Below are 27,560 nucleotides of genomic sequence, written 5' to 3'. Positions count from 1 at the left end.
ATTGATGTGAGAGAAATACATCGATTGGTTGCCTCTTGCACGAGCCCAGACCAGGGCCCAGAGCCTGCAGCTGAGGTACATGCCCTTGATCGGAATCGAACCCAGGACCCTTCAGTCCAAAGGCTGATGCTCTATCCACTGAGCACCACTGGCCACGGCGGGGACTGCATTTGTGATGTCCCTGCTGAGTGATGTCACCGTGGATGAGGAGGCTTGAAAGGCACCCGTCTCAGTGTTGTCTGTTTGTTCTCAAGTCTGAGGTGGCTTGTGTTTGTCCGTGTTTGCTGACCAGGAGCATGGGGAAGTCATTGACTGCGTGCAGGAGCTGAGCCACTCTGTGAGCAAGCTCTTCGGCCTGGCATCCGAGGCTGTTGACAGATGTATCCGATTCACCAACGGCCTGGGGACCTGCGGCCTGCTGACAGCCCTGAAATCCCTCTTTGCCAAGTAAGGCTGGGCAGAGGGGGCAGGGCCGCCACATGGGAGGGCAGCGTCTGCCCCAGTAAATGCATGTGTCCCATACGCCTGCTTTGAACCCTGGGGGAGCACGCACCCCAGAGCGCAAGGGGTGCTCCGCAGGATGTTTTTTAGAGAGACATTCCAGCAGCCTGAATGTCCATTAAGTTGGGCAGTGGCTCCATGAGATATGGTGTATTCACACAGGGACCTCTATGCAGCACTTAAGGTATGAATTCTGTCTACACGCACCAACATGGATAGAGCTCAAAAAGATTGTTGGAATAAAAACCAGTTGTAGAATAATATATAAAGTCTCTTACTTTATGTAAAAGGAACATACACAATCTAGGGCAGTGGTTCTCAACCTTCCTAATGCTGCGACCATTTAATACAGTTCCTCATGTTGTGGTGACCCCCAATTTCATTGTTACAAATTGAACATAATTAAAGCATAGTGATTAATCACAAAAACAATATGTAATTATATATGTGTTTTCCGATGGTCTTAGGCGACCCCTGTGAAAGGGTCGTTCAACTCCCAAAGGGGTCACGACCCACAGGTTGAGAACTGCTGATCTAGGGTGTATTTTCTGTATTGGGATTTGGAAAACCTTTTCTGCAAAAGGCCAGATGGTAAGAATTTTTGGCTTTTGGGCCTTCCGGTCAATGGAGACCTTTGTGGCACCTGCCTTACTATCCTAGGAGCAGAGGTAGATGACACATAAATGAATGGGTGTAGCTGTATTCTACTACAACTTCATGTGCAAAAACCAGTGTCATCCTCTGTTCTGGATCTTTTTTTAAAAAAAATATATTTTTATTGATTTCAGAGAGGAAGGGAGAGGGAGAGAAAGATAAAAACATCAATGATGAGAGAATCATCGATTGACTGCCTCCTGCACGCCCCACACTGGGGATCAAGCCTGCAACCTGGGCGTGTGCCCTTGACCAGAATTGAACCTGGGACCAGTCAGTCTGCAGGTCGATGCTCTACCCACTGAGCCAAACCAGCCAGGGCTGGATCTTTTTTAAATACTTTAAAAAGCATTATGTTTCTGTGAAGTCGAGGTTGGCAAACTCCAGCTCATGAGCCAAATCTGGCCTGCCATCTGTTTTTGTAAATAAAGTTTTATGGGACACAACCATCTCTTTCACTTACCTATGGTGTGTGACTGCTTCCTACTGTGAGGTAGAGTTGAGTAGTTAGGGTAGAGACTTGTGACTCTCAAACCCTAAAAGATCTGGACCTTAACAGAAAGTTTGCTGAGCCCTGATGTGGAAGGTTAGACAACAAACTCAAAAGACTGGTTATCTTTGGAGAGATGGGGAAGGACTAGGGTGGTGGCCATACTGGATTTAGTTTTATTTCTTAGTTTCTGTTTAAGAAGGAGCATACATACATTCACATATTTCTTAGGTAATTAAAAATAAATAATAAAAAATATGTAAGCATTATGCTGAGTGAAAGAAGCCAGCCACAAAGGCCCACGTGACACGATTCCATCCACATGAAATGTCCAAACAGGCAAACGTAGAGAGACAGAAAGACCAGTGGGTGCCTCGGGCTGCGGGGAGGACCATTTGGGAGAGATGGGGGATGATTGCTAAAGGGTAAGGGGTGTCTTTGGGGCAGTGAACATGTTCTGAAGTTGATTGTGGTGATGGCTGCATTAAAAAGCGGTGAATTGTGCTCTTTAAGTGGGTGTATGTGCAGTAGGTGAGTCATATCACAATAAAGATGTGGAAGGGAAGAAAGAAGGGGAAACTAAAATCAAGCCAAGTTAGAAAGAAGAAAGGGAAGAAAGCAGGGTCAGGTTGGATTCTCTGCCAGTCCCTGAGGGAGGGCCCTTGGTGAGAAGGCAGCCTCTGGCTTGGAGACAAGTGCATTCTTGGGCTCTCCAGGAGGCCTGCCTCCGTGGCCTGCTCTGGAATCCAGTCGCCTTCAGTCTCAAGTAATTCCTTTTATTGGACTGAATGGTGTTTGATGTTGAAAGTTTAGGGAGCTCTTGTCATTCCAGAAATACTGAGCACGCCCCGGGAGCTCTGAGGGTCCTTGGGCCCTGTGCTCCCTGTCACCCCGGCAGTCAGCACTCCGAGGGCGGCTCACAGCATCGGCCTACGTCCTGTCAAGGACGTGTGCTGCTCACAGACAGACGTGCGACCAGAGGGGTCCAGGGGTGCTCCTGTAGGAAGAGAAGCATCGGCGACAAGCTTAATCAAGTAGAATTTGACCTCTTTTCTGCCACCAACTGGGGTTTGGTGGATGGAAAGAATTTGAGATCTCGAAATTTTATTGTAAAACAAAAGCAACGCCTTTAAAATAATTTTTAAAAAAGAAAAGGTATAAAAATGGAAAGCCTTCCTTTTTTCCTTTCTTCTGACTCTCAGGCCTTCTTGTTAGGACTGACGAGCTGTGGACCTTTCGCTCTTAGTCGTCTGTTCCCTCCAGACTTTCAATGTGTTTTGCTTCTCAGCCGTGAATGACGAGGCACTGAGCTGATTCAGGCCAGTCCTCCTTCGTGCCCTGCTTCTCCCGGCTCTTGTCAGGGACAGTTTTACTTTTTTTTTTTTAAATATGTTTTATTGATTTTTTACAGAGAGGAAGGGAGAGGGATAGAGAGTTAGAAACATCGATGAGAGAGAAACATCAATCAGCTGCCTCCTGCACACTCCCCACTGGGTATGTGCCCGCAACCAAGGTACATACCCTTGACTGGAATCGAACCCGGGACCCTTGAGTCTGCAGGCCGATGCTCTATCCACTGAGCCAAACCGGCTAGGGCCAGTTTTACTTTTTTTTTTTTAGGATAAGTAATTTCACATATTACTTGGGTTCTTATTTTTATTGATTAAGGTATTACATATGTGTCCTTATTCCCCCATTGCCCCCCATTCCCCACTCATGCCCTCCTCCCCTCCCCCCGTTGTCTGTGTCCATTGGTTAGGTTTATATGCATGCATACAAGTTCTTTGGTTGATCTCGCCCCCTTACCCACACCCTCCCCTACCTTCCCTCTGAGGTTTGATGGTCTGATCGATGCTTCTCTGTCTCTGGATCTGTTTTTGTTCAACATTTTTACTTTTAGTTTATTATTGGTTATTTTGACTACTTTATTTAAAAATAATAACACACATCTGTGTTAGAGCTTCAAATGGAAACCGGTTGCTTGCTCTTAGAAGGAGAGATTATGAAGCTGCTAAGACAGCTGATGTTATAAAGTCGGGGACACAGGGTGACGCTGACTTGTGCAGGGTTCGAGGGGGACAATGTTCAGTAGAGGGCAGGGAATGGAGGGCAGAGCAGGAGGAGATTGGCCTAATTTGAACCAGGGTGATGCTGCAGAATTTAGCAGCTGATATGGTGTCAGAGAATTCGGGGTTTACAGCTGTGATGGAAGCGTGGGCTCTGGAGTTGGGGTCACCTGGGCTCAGATCCTGGCTCTGCCACTTACTGGTCGGGACCTTGGGTGGGTAAGCGCACCTCTGGGAGTCTGGGTGTCTCCTCTGAGAGGGTGATAACATTCCCTTTCCTAGTTGTGGCCATTAGGGAAAGCGCGTCATTGGACCCCTAAGCAAGGCTCCATGGCAGAGGAAATGCTGATTGTGAGAGCATGGGAGGGTGGGGACAGAGGTGATGCACACTGGTCTGCTCACCACCCCCAGGACTCTGTCCTCCGAGCGTCTGCAGAGCACGCCTGTTGGATGTGTATTCTTCGGCGTGTTTGTCAGCCGCAGGGTGGTGACACAGTTGTCTGCCTCCTACAGCTGAAGCCCAGTTCCTCAGCAGTCCTTTGCTATGTTGTCCTGGAGGCCTTCCCCTCCCAGGGGCTGCTTTCCCAAGAAAGCTGTCACCGTCTTGGTGGTAAGGGAAGGTGCTGTCAAGATTGGGGTTTCGGGGCTCTCCACGGTAACGGGGAGGCCTTGGACAGGAGCAGCCGTGGCCGCTGTGGGCGGGCTGGCGGAAGCGGTTTCTGCTGCTGGGCTCCTGGAATGGCCTTTCTTTCCAGCACATGGATGTGCCCCTCGGGCTGGGCTGGGCCATTGCCTCCACTCTCCTCACTGTGAGAGTGCAGCCTGCGGTCTGGGAAGCAAGAGAGGCACGACTTCCTATGATGCCACAGGTGCCATAGGTTTTCAGGGAGCCTCTTGGCTCCCAGAGAGCACGACCCCCAGCTGTGTGCTCAGCACACTCCCGAGGCCGTGCACTCACCTGTGCGTGTGCTAACAACTGTCCCTTAAAATCGACACCCCACAGCATGTGTGTCATACTTGTCAGAAAACGCCTGTGCGTATTGACTCATTTATTTTAGCATCATGACAACTCCAAGGCAATTCAGAAGGCGTCACTAAGTCCATTTTTAAAAACTTCCAACAAAACACTTTGCCGTAAATTTTGAAATTCTTTAAAAAATTTATGAATTGATTGGGGTGACATTGGTTAATAAGGTTATATAGGTTTCAAGTGTACATTTCTATGACATATCATCTGTATATTGCATGGTGTGTTCACACAGTCAGGTCTCGTTCTGTCACCATATATTTGCCATCGAAGTAACTTCATTAAGTCAGTAATTAAATTTTAGTAGTTTGCTTTCTCGTCAGGTGTATTTTGGAACTATAAAAGCATGAGGAAATTAAGATATCGTGAAATTTCTTTAAAATACTTTATGACCTTAATACTACCAGTTTACTTTTAGTTCTTTTAACTTAATTATTGTTTAGAATAAAGTTCTCTAAATCTGTATTTATTTTGGGAGGAGGTACTTTGTGATAACAGCCTTAGATGACATAATGGAGAACAGCAGATACTATAACGCGAGGCCCAGGGTTGGGGAGGCTGAAGGTCTGGGGCCGTCATGAAGCTGCTGTGGCCCTGACAAATGAGATGGCCAGAGCAGACGGCCGTCGGCAGAGGCCCTAGAGGCCCCTGTGGGTGAGGAGTAAGTCTGTTTGAAACAGGTTCAGAAACATGTAGGTACTTGCCCAGGCCTATAGTCAAGTCTTCATTCAGGGCTTATTTCTGATGTCTCCTTTATTTTATTTTTTATTTTATTTTATTTTATTTTTTAAATATATATTTTATTGATTTTTTTTTTTTTTTTTTACAGAGTGGAAGGAAGAGGGATAGAGAATTAGAAACATCAAAGAGAGAGAAACCTCAATCAGCTGCCTCCTGCACACCCCCTACTGGGGATGTGCCCACAACCAAGGTATATGCCCTTGACCGGAATCGAACCCGGGACCCTTCAGTCCGCAGCCCGATGCTCTATCCACTGAGCCAAACCAGTTAGGGCTATTTTATTTTTTAAAATATATTTTTATTGATTTCAGAGAGGAAGGAAGAAGGGGAGAGAAAAACATCAATGATGAGAGAATCATTGATTGGTTGCCTCCTGCACATCCCCCAGGATAGAGCCCACAACCCAGGCATGTGCCCTGACGGGAATCGAACCATTACCTCCTGGTTCATAGGTCGATGCTCAACCACTGAGCCACGCTGGCCGGGCTGGTGTCTCCTTTGTGCCAGCTCTGTGCTATTCCTGGGGATACGACCATGAGCTACAGTGGGACAGTCCCTGTTCTCTTAGAGCTTCTAGTCTAACAGTAACAAGAAACATGGAGCACAGAGTTTAAATAAGCGGCCGGGTTTTACTTAGGTGCTGGGAAGGAAGTATGCAGTGTGCAGTGGGAGCAGGCAGCACCGTCTCTGAGGAAGGGGATTTCAACTTTGAATCCGGTGTAATTTGTGCCATTGAAGTCGGGCTCTTCCTGTCTTGGAGTTGGCCATTTAGTCCAAATTTGGGAGGTTAGAATGCAGCAAAAGTACCCTGGGCATCAGGGAACTGCCTTATAGCATCCCAGGTAACAGTCGGGTATTGTAGTGGGTCCATGAGGCTTAAAACAGTTCTTTGAGCCAGTTTCCAAAGAATGCGTCTGTTAGGACAAGGGAGTAATTTGCCTGCATTGTTTTTTACCTGGCGGGTCTCCAGAGTCGTGGTCTTCAGGGCTGTCCCCTCCCCTCCCTGAGCAGCTGTTAAAGACCTCTGGGTGTCAGGGTTATGAGCTGTCTCGCCTTGGGAAGGAGCCTCTGAAGGCGCTCTCACGGTCATTAGCACCGGTCCAGACTGTGATCCAGGAGTCTGTAGGTCTGAGGAGTTTATGACCACAGCCCTGTCCCTTTTCCTTTCCCCACAGGTATGTGTCTGACTTCACCAGCACTCTCCACTCGATCCGCAAGAAGTGCAAGCTGGATGACATTCCTCCCAGCTCCCTTTTCCAAGAAGATTGGACGGCCTTTCAGAACTCCATTAGGTGACGTGGGGTTGCAGTTGGAGCACGTGCCTCATGCAGGCTGCACCGACATGCGCAGTCTAACATATAAAATGACAAGTGTGTTCGTAAGGGATCGTTCTTTTCTCTTTTACTGCATTTCTTTTAAAGCAAATACAGTGGGGCCTTGACTTACGAGTTTAATTCGTTCCGAGACCGAGCTCGTTAAGGAGCTCGTTAACTCAAATTACTCTATCAACTCAATGCAAAAAATCGGCTGAGAGACAGCTGGTATCTCAAAAAACTCGTTAGTCGGGACACTCGTAAGTCAAGGCCCCACTGTACTCTAGACTCTAAAAACAAGACCATGAATAAAAGCCCAACCAAACTAGACAAACACCAAAAAGACTCCTCTTGCTTTAAAAATATTTTTATAAGTTCTTTATAAACTCCTCATCTCTTATGATGACTTACATGTGTACATTTGGTTTAAGATTTTCTCCCCCTTAGCCTATAGTTCTTAGAGACCTGAAAGAGCTTAGAGCTTACGCTGTGGCAGAGGCCTCGCAGCCGGCTCCTGTTGCTGGGTCTGGGCGCCATGGTGCCAGATGACGGGCAGTGCTGCCTGGTTGCGTTGGCCCCGAAGGGGCCCTCCCAAGCGGTCGTGGCAGCCAGCTCCTGAGACAGCCGGTGTGGCCTGTGGGGCAGTGGGTAGACACCTGTTGCCCCAGCGGCCTGATCAGTTTGGCCATTGATAGGTCCAGCCAGAGAGTACAGATGGCTGGCCTGTGGCCAAATCTGACCTGTGGACATGTTTGGTTTGATCACAGCATTACAGAATGTATTGGATTAGTTGCTCACATTTAAATGAAAAACCTGATTGAACATACCTAGATTTCTCACAGCACTTAGAAATTGGAACCTCTGGAAGCACCAGGCCCACATTGCCCCAAGACAGGACCCACGGGGGTTGGCAGCCGCAGTCCCCGTGAGACCGGCCGTACGTTCTCTGCTGTGCTGTGGTTCTGCCATTGCCAGGGGCTTGCTAGCTATACCGTTAGGCTGAGATAAAAAGCAATCTAGAAATTGCTTTGCCTTAAAATCATTCTTCTTGGATATACATTCTGAAAAGAGAAGCTGCTCTTTCCCCACTTGCATTTCTTGCCCGACCTGTGGCCGAGGTGGTGTGTGCAAGGTGCCGGGACACATGGTTTCGTGCAGTCGTCCACTGAGCAGCTCCAGGCCTCCCTCAGTCACTGGATACAGGACCTCCCAGCACCACTTGGATTATCCCCTCATGGGCTCCGACTAGACTTGACGTTTTTTATGAGATTTAGTGCCCTAGATGCTCCTGTACACCTGTCATCTGTGTGGCCGGGAATGCCAGAAAGTGTTGTGTACAGGTTGTACCTGAGGCAAGTGGAGTCGTTCACTTTCTCAGAAACCCTTCTTATGATGGAATGCCTAGATAGCCTGGTGATGACAGGCACTTTTAGAGAAAGTTAAAAGTTAACTAGACTTAAGATGTTTTTAATCCTTGGATTTGTCCTGCATTATAGTTTGGTGTTGAAGGACCCAGGAGCCTAGCATAAAATTACTTGCAAATTAAGATTGTTAAGGACAGATCTGATGATCATTCGGGCTTATCTCTGAGAAACAAGTGGATTACTCTCCATCTGCCTTTCATGTGATCAGAGAGAGAATTTTCTAGTATCAAGACAGTTTTCTATGCCTGACAAATGGCAGGCATCTAACAAACATTAAATAATGAACTGTGGATTTTAAATTTTAGATACGGAGTATTTTCAGTCCATTTTCTCAAGGACAAAGCCCCAAAGCACCTGAGTCGTTGAAAATGTAAAGTTATTTGAGATCATATTGGATAGAACTGTGACTCTTAGCAGAGAGGCCTGTGACGTGAGGATATTAGAAGAGGCTGTCATTTACCTTTTATGTTAATCACCAACTAATGCAGCTTTCAGGTAGGCTGTCAAATGGTTAACTTGCTTTCCCAGAACCCAGCATTCCACCAAAGGAGTGAATAGTTAGGATTGTTATGAATGAGACAGTGTTTGTGCTGTAAATGTTGGCATTCCAGATACTTGAACTTCAAGTGCTTTCTGTTTTGTGTAGGATAATAGCCACCTGCGGAGAGCTCTTGAGGCAATGTGGGGACTTCGAGCAGCAGCTGGCAAACAGGTAGGCGAGAGCTGGGGTGAGACCCTGGGTTCTTTCTGGGAAGAACTTGACACAGCATACAGCACACAGTACACAGCAGCGGCAGCTTTTGGTCAGATCTGAAGCCACAGAGTTCAAGGACTGTGTGTACCCAGATACAAGGTGTCATTGTTGTCATCATGAAACATTTATTGAGCACCCAGAAAGGCCAAGGCTCTGACCTACTTGGCAATGGTCGCATAATTTTGATTTAATTTGGAAGTCTCAGCATATTATGAGGAATGGGCTGGGTTCCACTGCTTGTTTGTAAGTCAGTTATTGGGACTGACCATGAATTTACCCATAGAAATGGTGTTTATAAGTGGTGGGGAGCCCCCGGGTCAGCTACCAAATCAGGATTCAGCCAGCCAGCCTGCCTCTGGGTGCTGCAGCAGGATTCTGTGCTGCCCAAGGGGGTGCATCTCCATGGAGGGTTGGTTTCTGGGGTTGGCCTAGGAGAAGTCCCTTTGCCCTCTCTCTGTTCTGACACTTGCCAGGGCCTTATGTCGCCCCAGTGTACTGTTCAGGCTGATTCTCCCCACACGTGCTCCATAGAATTTGGCACAGGTAATAACTTTGTAGGTAAAAGAAGTTACTTACAGAAATACTGTGTCTGAGGTGATACAACTGTGAGGCGGTGGTTTGAATTGGACGTCAGCTGAGCCATCCAGAGTGCGTGACGGACGGTCACTCTTGCGCTGCCTGTTCTCACGGACTCGTGTCTGCCCTTGGACTCCTCTCTCCACATCGGAACACGCACTTTCCTTAATCTTTTTTAATCCTCACCTGAGGAGATTATATGTATACATGTATATTTAAATATGTTTTTATTGCCCAAGGGAGAGAATCACTGATGGCTGCCTCCTGCACGCCCCCTACTGGGAATTGAATCCACAACCTCTTGGTGTACGGGAAGATGCTCCAACCAACTGAGCCACTCAGCCAAGCTCCTTTTGAGCAGTGGTGTTTTCACCAGGGGCAGGTTTTAGTGGGGTAGTTTCGTGGGACAATAGGGTTTGGGGAATCTAATCTAAACTTCCAAGTTGCCATGACTGAGGGATGGGAAACAAATTTTCATGAAAAGGAAGCGAACCGAGGAAGTAGATAGAACTGAAATGTGAGTCCTACATGGGCCCATGTTTGCCTCCCCCGTTAACCTCTGAGCTTAAGGGCAATGACTGTGTTCAATCATAGTCCCAAGACGTATCTCAGAGGACTGCCGTTAGGAGAGAGCTTTTCTCTGATGAGTGAGGAAGTCCAGTGTCATTTCATGTGGTTGAGCTCACAGTACTAGTAAATACACAGGCCAGGGAACCAGACTCTAATGGAGATTGCCTAGTGTCTGGGGACGAAGAGGCCAGGCAGGGTGCCCTTAGTTCCTAGGGCTTGGAGCGATATTATTTGAGCATTTTTAAAACTAGGCTTGGTTTTTATTGTAGAGCACACGATTCTGATGTTTTAAGCTGTAACCTCTAGTCCTTGAAACATTCCCACCGCGTCTGCTGCTCTTCACCCTGGGTGGCGGGCGAGGCCAGCTCCCCGCTGCCAGTCCTGCGGAGGGCGAGGCACGCCGCCTCCACCTCCTGTCACCACGCGGGGCCCGCCTGGCATTCAGGAGGTAATACTGAGCACCTGCCATGTGCGGGGACCGTGCGAGGTGCTAGGGACTCCGAGCTGAAGCACAGCCTCACCTTCTAGAGCAGTGGTTCTCAGCCTTGGCTGCACATTAGAATCACCTGGGAATCTTTTTAAAATCCTGACTTCTGGGCCTCATCCTCCGGAAATTCTGTTTCTTTGTTAGGGGGTGGGGCCACAACATTAGTAACAAAGAAACAGAATTTCCGGAGGAGGAGGCCCAGAAATCAGGATTTTAAAAAGATTCCCAGGTGATTCTAATGTGCAGCCAAGGTTGAGAACCACTGTTCTAGTGGGATAGAAACGAGACAAGATGATAAATGCCACCAGAGAGGCGAGGGGCTGAGGCAGCAGAAGGCCGAATGGCTGGGGAGGCATGTCAGGAAAGACGTGGCAGAGAAGGCCCTGGACCAGCGTGTGCAGGAGTGGGTTCCCCAGGTGCACAGGGCAGGGCAGCGTTTTGGGGTGAGGGTGAGGATGAGCACGGCATGTGTGTGTGGGAAGCATGGGGTGGGTTGGGGTTGGAGTGGCATGACGAGGGGCTGCCAGGGCTCTGGCCATGGAAGGCCGGGGTGCCCTGCCTCGGCATGTTTAGGTGTGTCCTGGGCACTGAGGGCTGCCCAGGCCTGGCTTTTGGAAAGCTCGTGCTGTTAACCCACAGGACGACAGAGCAAGTGGCGTGTGGAAGGACTGGAGGCAGGGAGGCTGCCGAGGTTCAGGCGAGGAATAGTGACGACTTGGGAGTAGGGCCGCGGCAGGGACGGCCACAGCTTGGCAGATAAAGGACCCGTGAGCCTAAGCCACCGGGCAGGTGGCCGCCCTCCGTGGCAGAGGCTCCTCAGGAGGGCCTGTCCCAGCGTTTGTGTGCAAGTACAGGCGCTTGTTTCTTGGCAACTCACGGGATTTATTTTTTTGGGAAAAAGTGCTGAGTGCAACCTGAAAGCGGCAGGTCCAAAGCAGTGTTTTTCGTAAGAGATGACAGGGAGGGCCGGGGAAGTAGCCACGTTTGGGCTGTCTGGCGATACTTGCTCTCCTGGTTACGTTTGTCCGTATCATTCAGTGCCCACTGAGGTGTGTAGGCTGGAGGATAAAGTGGCTGAGGAAGAACCAAGTGGAGGCTTTTCAGCGTCCCGGGCAGGTCATCCTGTTGGAGACAGAACTCCAGCTTCCCCCGCAGCACTGGGGCTGGTCATCGAGTCTCCTGGAGGCACTTTCCTTTCTTCGAGAAGCCGGGGAGGGCCAGCTTCTCCAAGGAGACCCCCTAGCACCTAACCATGAAGGCAGACTTCAGTGACACTGACACTGAGTGACGGCGCGTCCTGCATGGGGGGCGTGCAGTCTGCTGTTGTCAGCTCTCTGGGACCAGCTGTCCCACCGCCCTGCCCGGCGTCCCTGGAACTGAGGTGCTGGCCGCTCCCAGGGCTCTGACTAGCCCACCCAGTGATGGGCATGTGGAAGGAAGGCCCACACAGAAAGTGCGGGGTCCCCATGGCAGTGAGGGACGGGCCCTGTAGCTGCCTGTCCTGTTAGGAAGACAGCATCTTCTGGAGGAGTGAGTGTTCATCAGCAAAGAGCATCACCTGGTGTCTATTGTGTGCCTGCGACCAGCTCACTCCCCCTGGGGACGGACGCCTTCATTTCCTTGTAAAATGGACCCTAAGTCCACCTGCCTCAGGTATGCTGGGATGGAGTAAGGAGCAGCATGAATGCTTCAAGAAGGCACTTCCATACAAAGCCCTGGGGTGTCATGCTCCCCACTGCCCTTGCAGGATTCTGTCCACGGCCGGGAAGTACCTGTCTGACGCCTACAGCCCCCGGAGCCTGAGCGCGGTTCACGACAGCATCCTGACGGACAGGAAGAGCTCTGCCAAGAACCCGTGGCAGGAATATAATTACCTCCAGAAGGACAGCCCTGCCGAATACGCCAGCTTAATGGAAATGCTATATACCCTCAAGGTATGAGACCAGATTGATGGCATTCTTGCCCATGAAAGCATTCCATTGTCACTCACCTTTCCCTGATCCTGGCTTTCTGGCCCCGTGTGGGCGTGGGGCCGTGGCATGTCCTGCTGCCACCTCTCTGTCTCATTAATGTCGTGGCTTTGAGGGGCTAAGCACTAGACTGGGTTGGAACCAATTACAACAAAGATGTAGGAGTCGGGTGGCTGGAGCATTAGTACTGACAAAGGTAGGCTGGAGAGTGTGGCTTTCGATCTGCGGCCAAATGAGCTTGCTGTACTTCCCTCCAGTGTTAAACCTTCAGCAGCTCCTGGTCCCCTTTTACTGAATGGCAGAGGGGGGACCACAGTGTGTACTGCCTGCCGGTGGGCAGACCCGGAAAGGTGGACCCCAGCCCAGAGAGGAGCGAGGATGGAGAGGACCAGGCCACTCGCTCCTTTGGTGCAAGTTCCTGCAGGAGGCAAATGAGGACTTGGGGACAGTGCCCTGCTCACTGGTCCTTCAGAGTCTTAGTGTGTCTACCACAAAGCTGCCCTTGACTTTGAGCTTAAACCCTTGGGTTTAGGGATAGAAGGACCTCCCAACAAAGGGAATGAGTCGCACAGCTTCCTGCAAATGAGCCCCAGTTCCCAGAAGGCCACAGGCATCCTTCCCAGCGTCATCTCCTCCCCCCACCCTCCCCCCGACCCCCGCCCCCCGTCCCCGTATCCGCTGTCTGGTTTGAAGCTCATCTCTCGGTAAGAGGCAGAGGAGACATTGCTCGCGTAGCACCGAGCGCAATCTAGAATATCCTGACGGGCCTTAGGCTCTGCGGAGATTGCAGGTGCTTCTGTTGCTCTCCTCGCCCCGCTCCCGGAGCCTGCACCATGGTCCACAGGATGACTGCTCTGGAGCGTGACAAAGCCTTGTTCAAGCAGTTCTGCAAGTCAGTCATCTGTGCTTCTGCGGTTAGGGTACAGCAGCTCCGCTTATCTTTATTGCTGATCTGATTTATTTCTGTTTCTTGTAATCAGTTCATTTATAATAGCAAAACTCAGGCTCCATTTTCCATCTCTGCACTCTCAGGCTGATGGAATTCCCGGGGCTTGCGCAGGCTGTGCACGCTCTGGCCTGCAGCCCAGTGTACTTGACCTGACCTCGTGGGGGTCAGGGCTTTGTCCATCACTCTGGTCTGTACATGACACTTCTGATCGGGTTTTCCCTGTTCCTTTATCCCTGAGGGACAGTCAGGTCAGTTTTTCCTAAACTGCCAACCCACGAACCTGGGTTAGCTCAGCTGCATCAGAATCACCTGGAAAAGTGATTTTAAAAATGATTGCTGGGCTCCTGCACGCTGCTGACTCCAAGTCAGTAGTTCTGGGGTGGAGCCGTGTCTTCCAATGGGCCTGTGCTCCCGGGTCCTGCTTTGGGAACCCCTGTTGTCTAGCACCCCTCACTGTTTTCCTCTCAGTGGCTTTTCAGAATGTCTAACTAGCCAATGCCTGGGCTGGACTCCGGGCCTAACAAGTGCCTTTTGCATGTTCTTATCTTAGGAGAAAGGGTCCGGCAACCACAACCTGCTGTCTGCCTCCCGAGCAGCCCTGACTCGGCTCAACCAGCAGGCCCACCAGCTGGCCTTCGACTCAGTTTTCCTGCGCATCAAACAGCAGCTGCTGCTCATTCCCAAGATGGAAGTGAGTCTCCCACCGCCCTGCCTCCTTCCCAGGAACATTCTCCCTGCTCCCCCAAAGCTTCAGGAGGGGCCTGCGTGGACTCCCAGAGCAAGGAGTCCCCCTGCTCAGAGGCAGCTCACTGCTTGCCAAGAATTCCTTATCTTAATTGCGGTGACTGTGGTGCAGTATTTCCAGGCGTTTCTTGGGATGATTACTCTTGCTCGATTAACTTCAGCCATCAGGAGCGTGGCTGTGCCCTCCGAGGGGAGTAGGGAGCCCGGGCGCCTGGCTGGGCTGGGCAGGGCAGGTCGAGGAGCTGAGTGTCTTGTGAGGTTGTTTTCGTCATGCCACCGGCCTTTCGGGAGAGTTGGTTCTGGGACTTCACTCAGGAGACTGCTCCCCAGGTTCGACCTGGGGGCTGGAGGGGCTGGAGGGCTCTGCTCTGCCCTGGAGGCCGTTCCTCCTTGGCCGTCCTCCCTCCCCCACTTCTCTCTCCTGGTTGTCCTGATTCCTTCTCAAGGAATTGCCCACCAGCCATTCTTTCTCTACTGGCTCAGTCTCCCGGTCCTGATCTCATCGCTTTCCTTTGGATTCCTGGGACCATCCCCTGGTTCATCTCTCACCGTCTCCTCAGTTCTGTTAGGATTTGGCTTTTTTTTAAAAATAGTTTTTTGGGAAAGATCCAATTATGGGGATTTAATAACGAGGGGCTCCTTTTAGGAAGCAGCAAGAATGAGTTTGACATAATTACAAGTTCTTGGCTTCCTGCTGCCTCCCTGAAATCATACAGGCCGGGCACAAGCGTTCACTGTGCCCTTGGCAAGTCTCAGCCCCCCCGCGGCATCTGTCTCCATCTATCCAAGGACCTGGTTCAACTACACGATTTCAGGGTTCTTTCCTCCCTGGAATTCTGTGATTCTTTTAATGATTCGTCTATGCAGATGCCATGAGATCTACTCTAGCCAGACTGTACATGTCTTGCATGGTTGGGGCGGGGGTGAGATTGGAAGACAGCCATGCCGTCACAGTGCAGTGGAAGTGATGTCGATGACCAGTGCTATCCCTGGGCACTTGCCGTGCGTGGCTTTGGGTCACAGGGCCGAGGCTGCTACTTCCTCTGTGACCTCATCTCCTCATCTGTAAATGGGGACACCCATTCATTCTCACCATGCAGATGAGCGAGGATTAAGGGAAATTTTGTATATGATGGAATTGAGCACAATGGCCGCGAAATGAGTAGATGCTTCACAAGGGGTGGTTTTCTTTCTTTCTGTGGTTCTCATTTTTTAAGAGGAATGAGAATTTAAAAAATAAAAAATATCTACATTTATTTTTAGAAATTAAGCAATAAAGGAAGGTGTGAAGGAAAAAGCAAACCCTTGCAGAATCCCAACACCTAGAAATAAGCAGTGTGAACATTTGTTCGTCCACCCAGACTTCTCTCCATGTCTGCCCACATGGCGAAGGCTGCACGGCACTACAGGAGGAAGTGCAACTGGACAGCCAGGCTGTTCTTAAAAAATAAAAAACATATACCATATAAATTTTATTTGAATTTAACTAGAAAAAGAAGATAAAGGAAACCAAAGGAATGTTTAAACTTGAGTTGCTAGTTTTTTCATTACAAAAGAAATTAGTTCCAAGCCCTGGCCGGTATGCTCAGTAGTTAGAGGGTCGGCCTGTACACTGAAGGGTCACAGATTCGAGTCCTGGTCAAGGGCACATACTTGGGTTGTGGGGTTCATCCCCAGACACCGTAGGGGCACATGCAGGAGGCAACCAGTTGCTATGTCTCTCTCACATTGATGTCTCTCTCTCCTCCTCCCTCCTTTCACCCCCTCTAAAAATCAATGGGAAAAAACATCCTTGGGTGAGGATTAACCAAAAAAAAGAAAAAAGAAATTAGTTCCCAGATCTCTCCAAGGTTAAGGAAAAAAAGATTATGGAAACTATTAGAGATCGAAGTCATTGTCTTTGCTGATCACGCTGCCATTTAATTTAATTTATTTATTTCTGTGTTTTTATTGATTTGAGAGAGAGAGGGAGGAAGGGAGAGGGAGAGAGGGAGAAACATCCATCAGTTATCCATCAGTTGCCTCCCATGCACACCCTGACGGGAGATGAGTGCACACCCCGGGCATGTGCCCTGACCAGGAACCGAACTGGAGCCTCTCGAGGCCCAGGGTGACGCCCAGCCAACTGAGCCACATTGGCCAGAGCTCACACTTCAGTTTAGACAGAGGTTGACACAGGTTCACCTGCCCTGAGAGGCGAGGAGTCAGCATCCTCACAGCTCCTGTCTCCCTCCCTTACTCCAGGCTTGGTTCCTGTTGTTATTTTATTGGGTCGCAGCTGAAAAATCTTGACCTTCTGCTCTGAAATCCTCATTCTCCGTCCTAGCTCTCCATGGAGCGGGTGTGGAGTCCCCACCTGCCCTCCCCCTCTGCATCCCGAGCTCATTGTGGGGGTTGCTTCTGGGCTGCTGGGCTCTGGCCTTTGGTTGGGCCTCAGCACCGCGCCTCTGGCGTGGGCGTGGGGGCAGGCGCTCTCCGCCTGTGCCAGCACGGAAGCACAGCACAGAGGCAAACACTCTGGTTTTAAGGATTTGAAAATTAAACCCTGGTCATTGAATGTTTGTTTTTAATGTTTGCTGGTCAGTTGTACCACCCTTTTACATGACAGGAATATAAACCCACACTCTATTCCATTTCAAAATAGATTGTTGAGGTTTAGCTGTATTACCTGGTAACAGATGGATAGAAAAACCCATTTGAAGGAAATCTATAATAATAAAAGTGTAATATGTTAATTAGACCAGACAGCTGAATGACCTTCCAGGTGTCATTCCGGACGTCCTTCCAGACGAAGCCACCATGGCAGGGGCCGAGGCAGAGGCGGTTAGGGGTGATCAGGCAGGCAGGTGAGCAGTTAGGGGCAATCAGGCAGGCAGGCAGAGTGGTTAGGGGCAATGAGGCAAGCAGACAGAGTGGTTAGGGGCGATGAGGCAGGCAGGCAGAGGGGCTAGGGCGATGAGGCAGGCAGGCAGATGGGTTAGGGGCGATGAGGCAGGCAGACAGAGGGGCTAGGGGCGATGAGGCAGGCAGGCAGGTGAGCAGTTAGGAGCTAGTGGTCCTGGATTGTGAGAGGGATGTCTGAGGGGTTCTGGATTGTGAGAGGGTGCAGGGCGGGCTGAGGGACACCCCTCCGCCCGCAACCCAGGTATGTGCCCTTGACTGGGATTGAACTCTGACCCCTTGGTGCACAGGCCCGCATTCTAACCACTGAGCACACTGGCCCGGGTCGTCCTTCTGTTTAAGTGTGGTTCCCATCTGTTCCCAGGGCCACTGCCCTGGTCCAGGCTCTCATTGCCTCGAGCTGTTTCTTGAGCTTTCTCTCTGCCTCCCACCTTCAGTCCTCCTCAGCGTTGCTGCATTAATTTTCATAAAGCTTTGCTCTATGAAATTTTGGTCTCTCGCCGCCCAAAACTCTTCCTGAGCTCACTTGGGCCAGGATCATAGTCTATTGAAAAACTTGTTCATTATGGAAATTTTGACACATATGCAAAAATAGAGAAGAGGACAGTGAGCTCCATGTCCTCAGCACCTGCTTCACCATGGTCAACTCCTAGCCACCCGTTCCATCGTCCCACCTAAGACACGCCTCTTTCGCTTCCATATCTACCAGCTCCATTTTTCTCTGTTTCTCTCCCCCCTCCCTTTGCAATGTATTTCTCGAAGGTAAAGCCTTCTCTTAGCCTGGCGTTCTCCTTCTAGCCGTCTCTCGTCACCTCACGCATCCTGTGGCCAGCCCCTTCTCCAGTCGCTCTGAGCTCTTGCTGCTCTGAACGTTTATTGCATCTGCCACCGAGACCTCCTGAAGAGGGAGCCCGAGTGGATGCGTGTGGGGCGATTTCTTTGTCTGCTCTCTGCAAAGCCCAGCACGTCACAGGCACTTGGTCCTTGTGGGTGATCGGGTGTTCCTTCTCAGTGGGGTGGGAGTTAACTGAAAAGAAGTAGGACATTTGGAAAGAAAAGTGAGGGTTCTCAAGCAAGAACACGGAGTTTAGAGAATTGTAGGGCAGGGAGAGGAAGAGAACTTGTCTAGAGTGAAGAACATTAGGCAGATCCTGTGCTGGAGAGCACGGGAGGATGGCGGCTGAGCTTGGGCGGAAGCCAGGGTGGATGTGGTCACTGCCTTCCCAGAACGCTACTTAAAGGATCAGGCCACCGGATCGGCATCAGGTGGCAGGAGAGCCGCAGCGTGACCTCGGGAGCCACTCCAGGAGTCAGCCAGAGCGGCCTTGTTTTCCAGGCCGGCTTTAGGGTGACTCAGGTGGAATGAAGAAATGAGCTTTACGTGTGAGGGTGTGCCAAGCTGAGCTCTGTAACCATGTGTGTGCCGGCGATTTGCCTAACTATGGAAAACGTGAGGGGCTCACGCAGTGACACTGTAGACACCCCCACTTTAAATGATGAAGGAGGACGTGCTGGTGCCGAGGTCGGCCCAGTCAGGGCTCACATAGAGGACGGCAGCTGGGGATTGGGACTGCTTGCCTTCCCTCCCCTCTGAGTTCTGAGCCCGGTGAGGACTGGGTCCAGAAGGCGGGTGGAAATGAGAGCAGTAGCTCCAACTTAGCAGTGTGGTGTGGGTATTCCTGCAGCCAGAAAGGGCTTCCCAAGCCTCCCTCCCCAATTGTGGGTGCTGAGGCAGATTTGGGGTGTCCTAGCCTTTTCAGAGCGCTGGAGACCCAGGAGTGAGTGAGGCTGCCTGTGCCCCACGACTTGTGCCTGTTGCCCCCACCCAGTAGAAAAACTCAGAGCAGAAGAAGCCAACTCATTTCACGTTCGGAGGGAGAAGTAAGGCCTTGGCTCCCACGGAATAATCCAGCGGAGGAGGTGGGAGCCCTCTTGCGTGGCTCCGTAGGCATGAGCTCTGAAGGCCTGTGCGGGCCTCAAGGTCATAGTTTAAAGAAGGGAAGCCCCTGGTCTGCCAGCTCCGAGCAGGTGAGGCCTGTGGGAGTGCGCCCTTCGCCCTCGGGGCCGCTCCCTCTCTGGTGCTGCCGGTGCTGACACTGACCCTCCTCTCCCCCCAGAGCTGGAGCACCGCGGGCATTGGAGAGACCCTGACGGACGCCCTGCCCACCTTCAGCCTCACCCCCCTGGAGTACATCAGCAACGTAAGAGCTCCTGTGCTTCGCCCAGCGGTGGTCACAGCCTCTCAGGCCTCCCCTTGGGTTGTCATTCTATCTAGGCCGTTCCTGTCCAGGACTTTAAGGAAATCAGCTGGGAAACATGCTGCTTTCCGAACCTGGCACGCTGCCTCCCCTCCCCCACCCCCCTAATGGGAGGCGAGTCAGTACCTGCGGCAGCAGAGTGAGTCCAGTGGGAAGGTTGGATTTGGGAAGCCCCACGCTCTCACTTTAGACGCCTCCCCCACATAAGCTATGACTGTTGTAATAGACACACTGGACTTTTAAAGTAGAGGCTGAAGTAGAGGCTGTGCGTTAGGAGTGGGTGACGCCACTGGCGGGAGGATGGCACCCCACTCTCTGTCCACTGGGAGTGTGTGAGTCCCGGGTGGCAGCCATTGTCCTCCTGTTTTCCAGGGTGTTACCCGATTTCCTGCTCTGTGACACCAGTGGGAGCGATCTCATTTTTAGAATCGAGACATATGCATTACAGTAAAAATTAATACGGGACACCATGTTGCTAAAAGCAACTTTAGAGGTTATGGAATTGACCTCAAAAGTGTAGAGGAGTAAGGAGGCTGGGATGCGTTTCTAGGCACGGCCTTGCCCTCCTGCTGGGCCCGGGGTGGAAGGAGCACTCCCCAGGCAGGCACTGTGCAGCTCGGTGCGGATTGGTGCTTGAGGTGGTGCACGGCCAGCACGGGGCTCGGGCGGGAGTGGGGCGGGAGGCCATTTCTCCACGCAGCTGGGTTAGGACGCCAGGTGCTTCATGCGCGTATCGCACAGTGTTAGTTTCATCCTCGCCACGGCCGTGGCAGTGAGTGTGAGCTCCTCGTCCCAGAGGTGAAGGAGCCAGGGCCCTGGCAGAGCCAGCTGCCCGGGCCGTCGTGCTCCCGGAGCGCTGAGCTACCCTCACACCATCAGCGGTGCTTGCGAGTACGTGCGTGGTAGCTTCCCTGTCCACAGGGGTTTCCGGAGGGAATGCGGACAGAGCTCCTGTGAGGAATCTGCACTCGGGGAGTCTCAGAACCACAGCAAGCCCACGGCCCACGGCCGAGGGATGCATGTTCGAGATGTCAGATTATTGACATTTTATAACAAAGGACCTGCCTCGTTGGTGAATGCCCTCACCTATGCAGAACTATGGGAGCATTCCAAAGGGGTGAAACAGGAGATAATGCTGTGTAAAGCTTAAAGGTGACACTGGTACAATGGTGGTGGTTTATTTTGAATAAAACTGGGTCTGAATTTAGCCAAAGGTGTGGTACCAATGAAGGGTGTACCAAGTACAGAATATGCCTGGGGTCTGTGCACACAGTAGGTGTTCAGGAAGTGCTTGCTGAGTGGAATTAAGTGCTTGCTGAGGGGAGAAATCGGAGCCCTGGAAATCAGCACCCTTCTCTCCCTGCGACCTTGCGGAAAGTAAGGGATCTGCTGTGATTTTCAAGCAGAAAGGACAGTGGTTGTTTTCAGTGAGTGAAGGGGCCACTTGTCCGGTTCCTGTGAAAAACCACACTCAGTAAGTGAACGGGGAAAACACTGCGGCCTGTTTAGAGGGAGGCCGGCCAGTCGGGATTTTGTTAGCTGGATGGACCATGGGACGCGCAGACTCACTGCAGCCAGCCACGGGCAGTGTCGGGGCGAGGGTGTAGTCGCACGTGGTCCCTGGGCGGGTACATTTTGGAGTCTGCTCACTTCCGGAGGCCGTGCTCTCAGGAGGACCTGCCACTGGGTAGGTGCGTGTGAGGCCAGGTGCAGAGCCCTCAGACCTGAGCTTTCAGAGTTCCCGTTAACGCTCAGTGGAGACGAGTGTCTGGAATGAATATGGAGCCAAAAAAAGCAACAATAGGCTCACAGACCATGTTAAAATATAATATTATATTGTCATAACCTGGGAATCAACCTTATGTTATACTTAACACACAAACCGGTTCTGAGCAGTAATGGAAACAGGTGTTTAGTCTAGAGTATATTCACGGCAACAGCCACGTGGACCTGGCGAACACCGGGCAGGCACTGTGTTTCTTATGGTTTGTCCCGAAGGGCTTAGAGCCCGACCTTCTCCAGTTCCCCACCAGCCAATAAGGCTTTGTCTTCATTTCCTAGAGTTGGTATTATGAAGACAATATAGTTTTCCCTTCAAATTAATTTATAATCATAAATGGCCCCCCCCCCCAAAAAAAATTACTTCCTTCACCTGTTTAAATCGCCTAGAAGGCAGAGACTGTGGTCTAGATCTGGGGCAGGGTTTGCTGGCCATTGCTGTGGACGTAGTGCCTTCTGGCTTTTCACCTGCGAGCAGTTATTACTGGTGTTGACACAAGTGCTACAAGCTGTCCAAAGCGCTCCGGTGCCCGTTACCTCATTGGAGGGGAGCTTGTGCTGAGTGTTCCAGAAATACTGAGCCCCCGGGGAGAAGGACGGTCGGCCCTGCATGCACACCGCCCTGGTGTGGCCATGCGCAGTGTTAGCACACACGAGGACTGGCCTTGGGCTGCCCAGGGCTAGCAGTGTGTCCGTCACTTGTCTTCACACAGGTGTGCCTCCTGAAGTCACCTGTGTGCTTCTGTTTCAGATCGGGCAGTATATCATGTCCCTTCCTCTGAACCTGGAGCCGTTTGTGACTCAGGAGGACTCTGCCTTGGAGCTGGCGCTGCACGCGGGAAAGCTGCCGTTCCCTCCCGAGCAAGGTGAGACATCTGTAGGGAGGGCTTGAGGCCTGGAGGTGCGAGGACACGCCCACTCGGCACCCTGGCCGCATCCCACACGGCTCTCCCAGGCCCGCCGAAACGGTTTCTGAGGATCAGGCAGTGACTGAGAAAGCTTGGGGTATGCAAAATAACACAGTCACTTTCGCTTGTGTATTTGCCTACGTGCACAGGCATGTGAAAACACAGGCATGTGAAACCGTGGGAACAGGTCTCAGGGTGTGTGCTGGGTCAGTGGGGAGTGGGAGGGAACTGCTTGCTTTTTGCTCTACTTCTGTGTTATCTGAAATGTCTTACAAGAATATATTTCTCTCTTGTATGTAAAAGATATGTGTACACCAAAATGTCAGAAGTAGTCATTGAAGGCTGTGAGGTTATATAAGCGTTTTTTATTTTTATCTATTTGCTAAATATGCTTTTTAAGTTTAAAAAATTTAGAGAACATTTTTTCATAGAAATTTTCACACAGACACGCACACAGACACACGCACACACACATGCACGTGATGGGGATGGGGTGATGAAACCCACTGCCCTCCCCCGCCTGCTGCATCCCCATGTTCACGTGCTTCGTGAGCAGGGCCCTCTCACATGTGCCCTGTGGGTGGCACTGCTTAGCACACGTCTGCACTCTGCTCGATGCTCCTCCTGGTGTGCATGTGGCAAGCGGACGCCCACACTCGCCCCGCCTGAGGCTCCATTGCCCGAGGGCGCCACGGCTGTGGGTGTAACCGCTGCTGCAGAGGGTCTTTCCCGAGCAGGCTCGGTGAGTTTGCTGATTCACTCTCCCTTTCCAGGGGATGAATTGCCCGAGCTGGACAACATGGCTGACAACTGGCTGGGCTCGATCGCCAGAGCCACGATGCAGACCTACTGTGACGTGATCCTCCAGATCCCCGAGCTCACCCCGCACTCCACCAAGCAGCTGGCCACTGACATTGGTGGGTCCCCCAGCTGGGCGGGAGAAGGGACAGCTCTGGCCCACGGCAACCGTCAGCCCCCAGCCTCCAGGCGTCTCCTCCCAGGTCTCCTCGTGACGTCGAGTGCCAACGTGGCCCTCAAGCTTTCAAAAATGCAGTCGCTTCTCCAGGCCCCGTCCCCAGGGCTTCTGACTTAGCCTGGGTGGAGCCCAGACATCTGCACTTGGGGAGTGTGGGAGGGGTTCTGACAGGCGGCTGAGGCTGAGGCACTAGGGCAGCTTCCGCGAGCTGCTGCCTCGCCCACCCGGCCTTCTGTCCCATTTATAGAACTCCCTCAAACTAGCCTTGGTTAAGCTCTTACTACACACCAGGCTGCCAGGTGCCGCGCCAAGCCCTCACGCCCGTTGCCTTACGCAATCTTCAAACTCCCCTGTGAGGCCCTCTCGCCCCCATCATGCTGATAGGGAAATGGAGGCTCAGGGCAGTTGTGTAATGAGACACCTGGAGTCCCAGAGTCCCTGCCCGCCTCCGGGCAGAGAGGCATGTGCCCACCCACTCCTGCTGGCGCCCATCTTGCAGGTGGTGCTGAGGTTTGTGCTGTGGGCAGGCGACGGGAGTGTCCCCAGTCTCCTGGTGTCATTCCACTGCTTGCCTGGGGCAGCCCGGGGTGCTCAGGGCCAGGGTGGCAGGGGCCCAGCAGGGCTCTGACCTGATGAGCACAGGGCCCAGCCAGCCTCTGGTTTTGCTGAAGGAGAGCTACAAGTGATGCCCTCCTCCCGGGCCCAAAGCAGCCAGTGGGAGCCCGGCCTGGAGCCCAGACTCCTGGGCCCTGAGCTGCACCCTTGGCAGTGAGCTCAGCAATTGCCGCGGGAGGCAGCGCCTTGCCACGTCACGGGCGCGTGCGCCTCCTTGGTGCCCCGTCAGTGCAGCAGGGGCACCGAGCAGAGAACCAGCGGATAGAGAGCGAGCTGAGCTTGGGGTTGCCCTGGATTTCAGTTCACATTATTTCCGCTCCCTGTTACGCTCCCCTCCTGGTGATCCTCCTTCCGTGTGGGGGGGGGAGTACTGTCCGTGCTGGCCGGAGTGCTAGGAATTGGGCTGTGGGCAGTGCCTGTGCCCCGGCGCTGGTCCTGGGGCGTGTGCTGGGGCCGGGAGGAGGCCGCCGAGGTGTGACACTCAGGCTGTGGCACGATAGAGATGGGTGAGGTCTGTGGCAGCGCACGGCCCCTTAAAGACGTTCAGGTTCCGTGTTAACAGAAACAAGCCTCAAACCATCCGCTGGCCAAACAGAGAAGGTCGTGATGGGCCTGGGCTTCACTTCGCAGCCCCTGGCTCCGGCGAGTGGAGCTCAGCTGTGGGGACAAGCTGTGCAGGAGGCAGGTGCCTGACTGGTGGAGGCTGCCTCCTGGGAAGCAGCTCCCCCTGAGCCGGACCTCAGCCAGCCGGCCGGGGCCGAGCAGGGCCTCAGAAGGAGACACGGGAAGAGGCAGACCTGCCTGGCGCTCCCGTGTCAGGGAGAAGGAAGGGCCTGGGCGGCGCTGCCTCCAGCCCTCCCGACAGGAAAGGCTCCCAGAGGTCTGTCCCCACCAGGAAGGAGGAGGAAAGGCAGCACCCATCACCGTCACCGCAGTACGTCAGGCTGCTCCGGGCCTGTGTCCCCATTCCATCCTCTTAGGTGCAGCCCAATGGGCAGCAGCTGGGAGCGGGACGGGCCCAGCTCAGTCAGGAACTCCCTCGGAGTCCAGGCCTCTAGCTGAGGGCAGAGCGGACCCCAGCATTTGGAGGGTGGGCAGGGTCCACTTAGTATCCGAGGGGGCCCCGGGAGACCTGGTGGGCCTGTCCTGCCTGTGCTGAGTCTGTCCCCACCCCACAGACTACCTGGTCAACGTGATGGACGCCCTGGGCCTGCAGCCCTCCCGCACCCTGCAGCACGTCGGGACGCTGCTGAAAACCAAGCCCGAGGACTACCGGCAGGTCAGCAAAGGCCTGCCCCGGCGCCTCGCCGCCACGGTGGCCGCCATGCGGAGCGTGGACTACTGACCCCCGCGCGGCTGAGAGGAGGGCGGGGCTGCGGCCCGGGCCCGGCAGCTCTTCAGAGAGGCTTTGCTCTAAAACTGCCCGGATTGGGCAGAATTGGTTTTAAAAAGGCTTTCATTTGTGATTAAAAAAAACACCCCCAAACATTGTAAATCAGAGGTTTATTTATTAGAGCGGTATTTTCAGATGATTTTTTTAAATGACCCGATCTGGAAAGTGGAATTAATAAATACAGTGAAACGCAAGAACGTTCTTTCCTTTCTCTCCAGCGGATGGCTGGTTCTGCGCGTTGGGGATGTCCGTGAGAAAGGGAGGGCGGGTTGGCAGGTGAGCAGCAGAGAAGATACTTTCAGATACTAGGGAGCAAGAGGGCATCGGGCGGAAGGCAGCCGGGTGAGATGGGTGGGCAACCCCGAGACCCAAAGGACAAGACCTGGCAAAGAGCGGGCACAGCGCCGACCGGCCACCGGCGGGGCGTGAAGGGGGCCGGAGGCTGCTGGGCGACGAGGCCTCGGACCTCTGATGAGGACCGGCTTTTCCTTTTTAAAACGTGCAGATGGTGTGGATTCTGGTTTTTTGCCGGTAGCTTTGTATCTGTTACGAGTGTACTGGTCTACAGGTAACAGAATAATGTAATCTGAGTGACTCACACAAATAGGAGTTGATTTTTCTCAGTAACAGGTGTCAGATGGTGGGCACCGATCCAGTGTGGACGAGCAAGCCCAGCCTCTGACCCGACCCTTCCCTGGTCCTCGTCCTGGCAGGGCAGCTCCTGCAACCACGAGGGGTGGGGCAGGAAGCAGAGGCGCTGAGCAAGTCTGTCCCTCTCCTGGGGAGGCAGAGCCCCACCCGCTTCCTCCCAGGCCTCATTGGTCATTTTCTTGGTCACCAGGTACCTCCCCAGTTGCAAAGGAGGCTGGGAAGGCCGGGACAGGACTGGCTGTACCAGGGTTTCCCAGTCCTGGCGCGAGCGACATTGGGCCTGCCCTGTGCACCTTGGGACGCATAGCAGCATCCCAGCCTCCCCCAGGCCAGGCTGAGGGACTCCCCTAGTGTGACAGCCAGCGTGCCTGCAGACCTTGCCCCAGGGCCTCGCCTCCAGCAGAGAAACCCGCTCAGCGCACTCAGGATGTATTGCCTGGGCTGGGCCATCATAGCCCTGGACAGACTGGGCTTTGTTAGCAGGGGGAGGGGAGGGCCAGTGTCTCGCAGGGTCCCCTGTGGGGACTGGACCGTTCCTCCCCTCCGCCTCCCAGCAGCCTCCCTGTCACACACAGAAACCGAGGTTTGGAGAAGTTCAGGGGGTTCGCCTGGAGTCACTCAGTACCAGTGGCAGGGCCGGGCTTAGAGCGAGCCTGTGACCGGCACCCCCTGCTCCTGACCACAGGGCGAGGCCGGCAGCACCACCTGGTCCCACCTGGTCGGACCCGCCCCAGGCCGCCAGGATCTGTCTCGCTGGGTCACCCAGGGTTCTGGCACATCTGTCGTTTGCCCTGGCACCAGTTTTGCTGGCCCGGAAACAGCACACTGTGAACTCACACCGAGGACAGGACTCTGGTTTCTGCTGTGGGTCCCACGTGGGGCTGGCAAGGTGGAGCCTGGCTCCTGCCCGGAAGGAGGGAGGCCAGAAACCTGGGCAGTGCGGCGTGCTGATGTCTGTGCCGTCTCTGCGCCAATGTCCGCCAGGAGTGCCGCTGGGCTTCCAGTCCCAGCCTCGCCACCTCCCAGCCGCGACCTGGGGAAAGGCAGCTCACCGAGCCTCATTTCCTAATCTGAGAAGCGGGCCTCATGGTCCCTGCCTCAGGGGGCCCTGAGGTCCGGTAGGGGCAGCGGCCGTGGCACAGGCAGCCGACCTGCCCTGTGGAGTGGAGGGGGAGCCACAGACTGCCATTTCCTGGGCAGTCTGGGCCCTGGCAGCCTAATTTCCAGCCCTGAGGCTCTGGTGGGCCCTGGGGTGGGAACAGGACGGTGCGTCTCCCCATCTGGAGAGAGAGGAGTGCCGTCTGCCGGCCCCGAGCGCCTGGCACCGACTGTTCCAGGCCGGGGCCCTCAGTGCTTCCGAAGAGAAGGGCAGCAGGTGGCCCGCCAGCCGCCGTCTCACGTCTACAGGCACCTCCGGGGCAGGAAGCGGCACCTCCCACTCTGCCTCACGCTGTCTGAACAGAGCCTGTCAGGGTGTTGGAAAGGGGCTGCCCCCCTGGGTTCGCCCAAGGCTGGCAGGAGCCTCTCCCACCCCCAGGCACAGCGATCGATGGGTTCAGAAGAGCCGCATTCTCAGGGCTTTTGCCGGGACGCTGTGGAGGAGGACCTATGAGCCAGGAGGTTCTGTTTGATTCCTGGTCAGGCATCCATGCCCAGGCTTGGGCATGCAGGAGGCAGTCGATCAAGGGTTCTCTCTCATCGGTGCTCTTCCTCTTTCTTCCTCTCCCTTCCTCTCTAAAATCAATAAAATAAAATAAAAAAAGGAGCTTCCGGCTGTGGCTGCTGAGCTGAGGGAGGAGCCGGGCGGCGGGGA

General features: G+C 53.1%; 1 protein-coding gene across 3 annotated transcripts in view; it reads left to right on the top strand.

Annotated features, from left to right (window-relative positions):
* The window catches only part of COG7 (component of oligomeric golgi complex 7), a 62,473-nt gene extending 37,183 nt beyond the window's left edge, over positions 1–25,290 (top strand). The window contains exons 10-18 of one of the 3 annotated variants that reach the window (XM_023751557.1): positions 293–447; positions 6,655–6,771; positions 8,863–8,928; positions 12,351–12,537; positions 14,073–14,213; positions 19,285–19,368; positions 21,956–22,070; positions 22,886–23,029; positions 24,882–25,290. In XM_023751557.1, coding sequence (XP_023607325.1) covers positions 293–447; positions 6,655–6,771; positions 8,863–8,928; positions 12,351–12,537; positions 14,073–14,213; positions 19,285–19,368; positions 21,956–22,070; positions 22,886–23,029; positions 24,882–25,048 — 1,176 coding nt within the window. In that variant the 3' untranslated portion in view covers positions 25,049–25,290. The remainder of the gene's footprint in view (positions 1–292; positions 448–6,654; positions 6,772–8,862; positions 8,929–12,350; positions 12,538–14,072; positions 14,214–19,284; positions 19,369–21,955; positions 22,071–22,885; positions 23,030–24,881) is intronic. The other 2 variants (XM_006085860.3, XM_023751558.1) reach the window with 2 other exon arrangements.
* Positions 25,291–27,560: the final 2,270 nt, after the last annotated feature.

The sequence above is a fragment of the Myotis lucifugus genome, unplaced genomic scaffold, assembly GCF_000147115.1.
Source record: "Myotis lucifugus unplaced genomic scaffold, Myoluc2.0 scaffold_22, whole genome shotgun sequence".
NCBI classification, from domain to species: Eukaryota; Metazoa; Chordata; class Mammalia; order Chiroptera; family Vespertilionidae; genus Myotis; species Myotis lucifugus.
The sequence above is the reverse complement of the archived record's forward strand: the minus strand, read 5'-3'. Positions and strand labels throughout refer to the sequence as shown.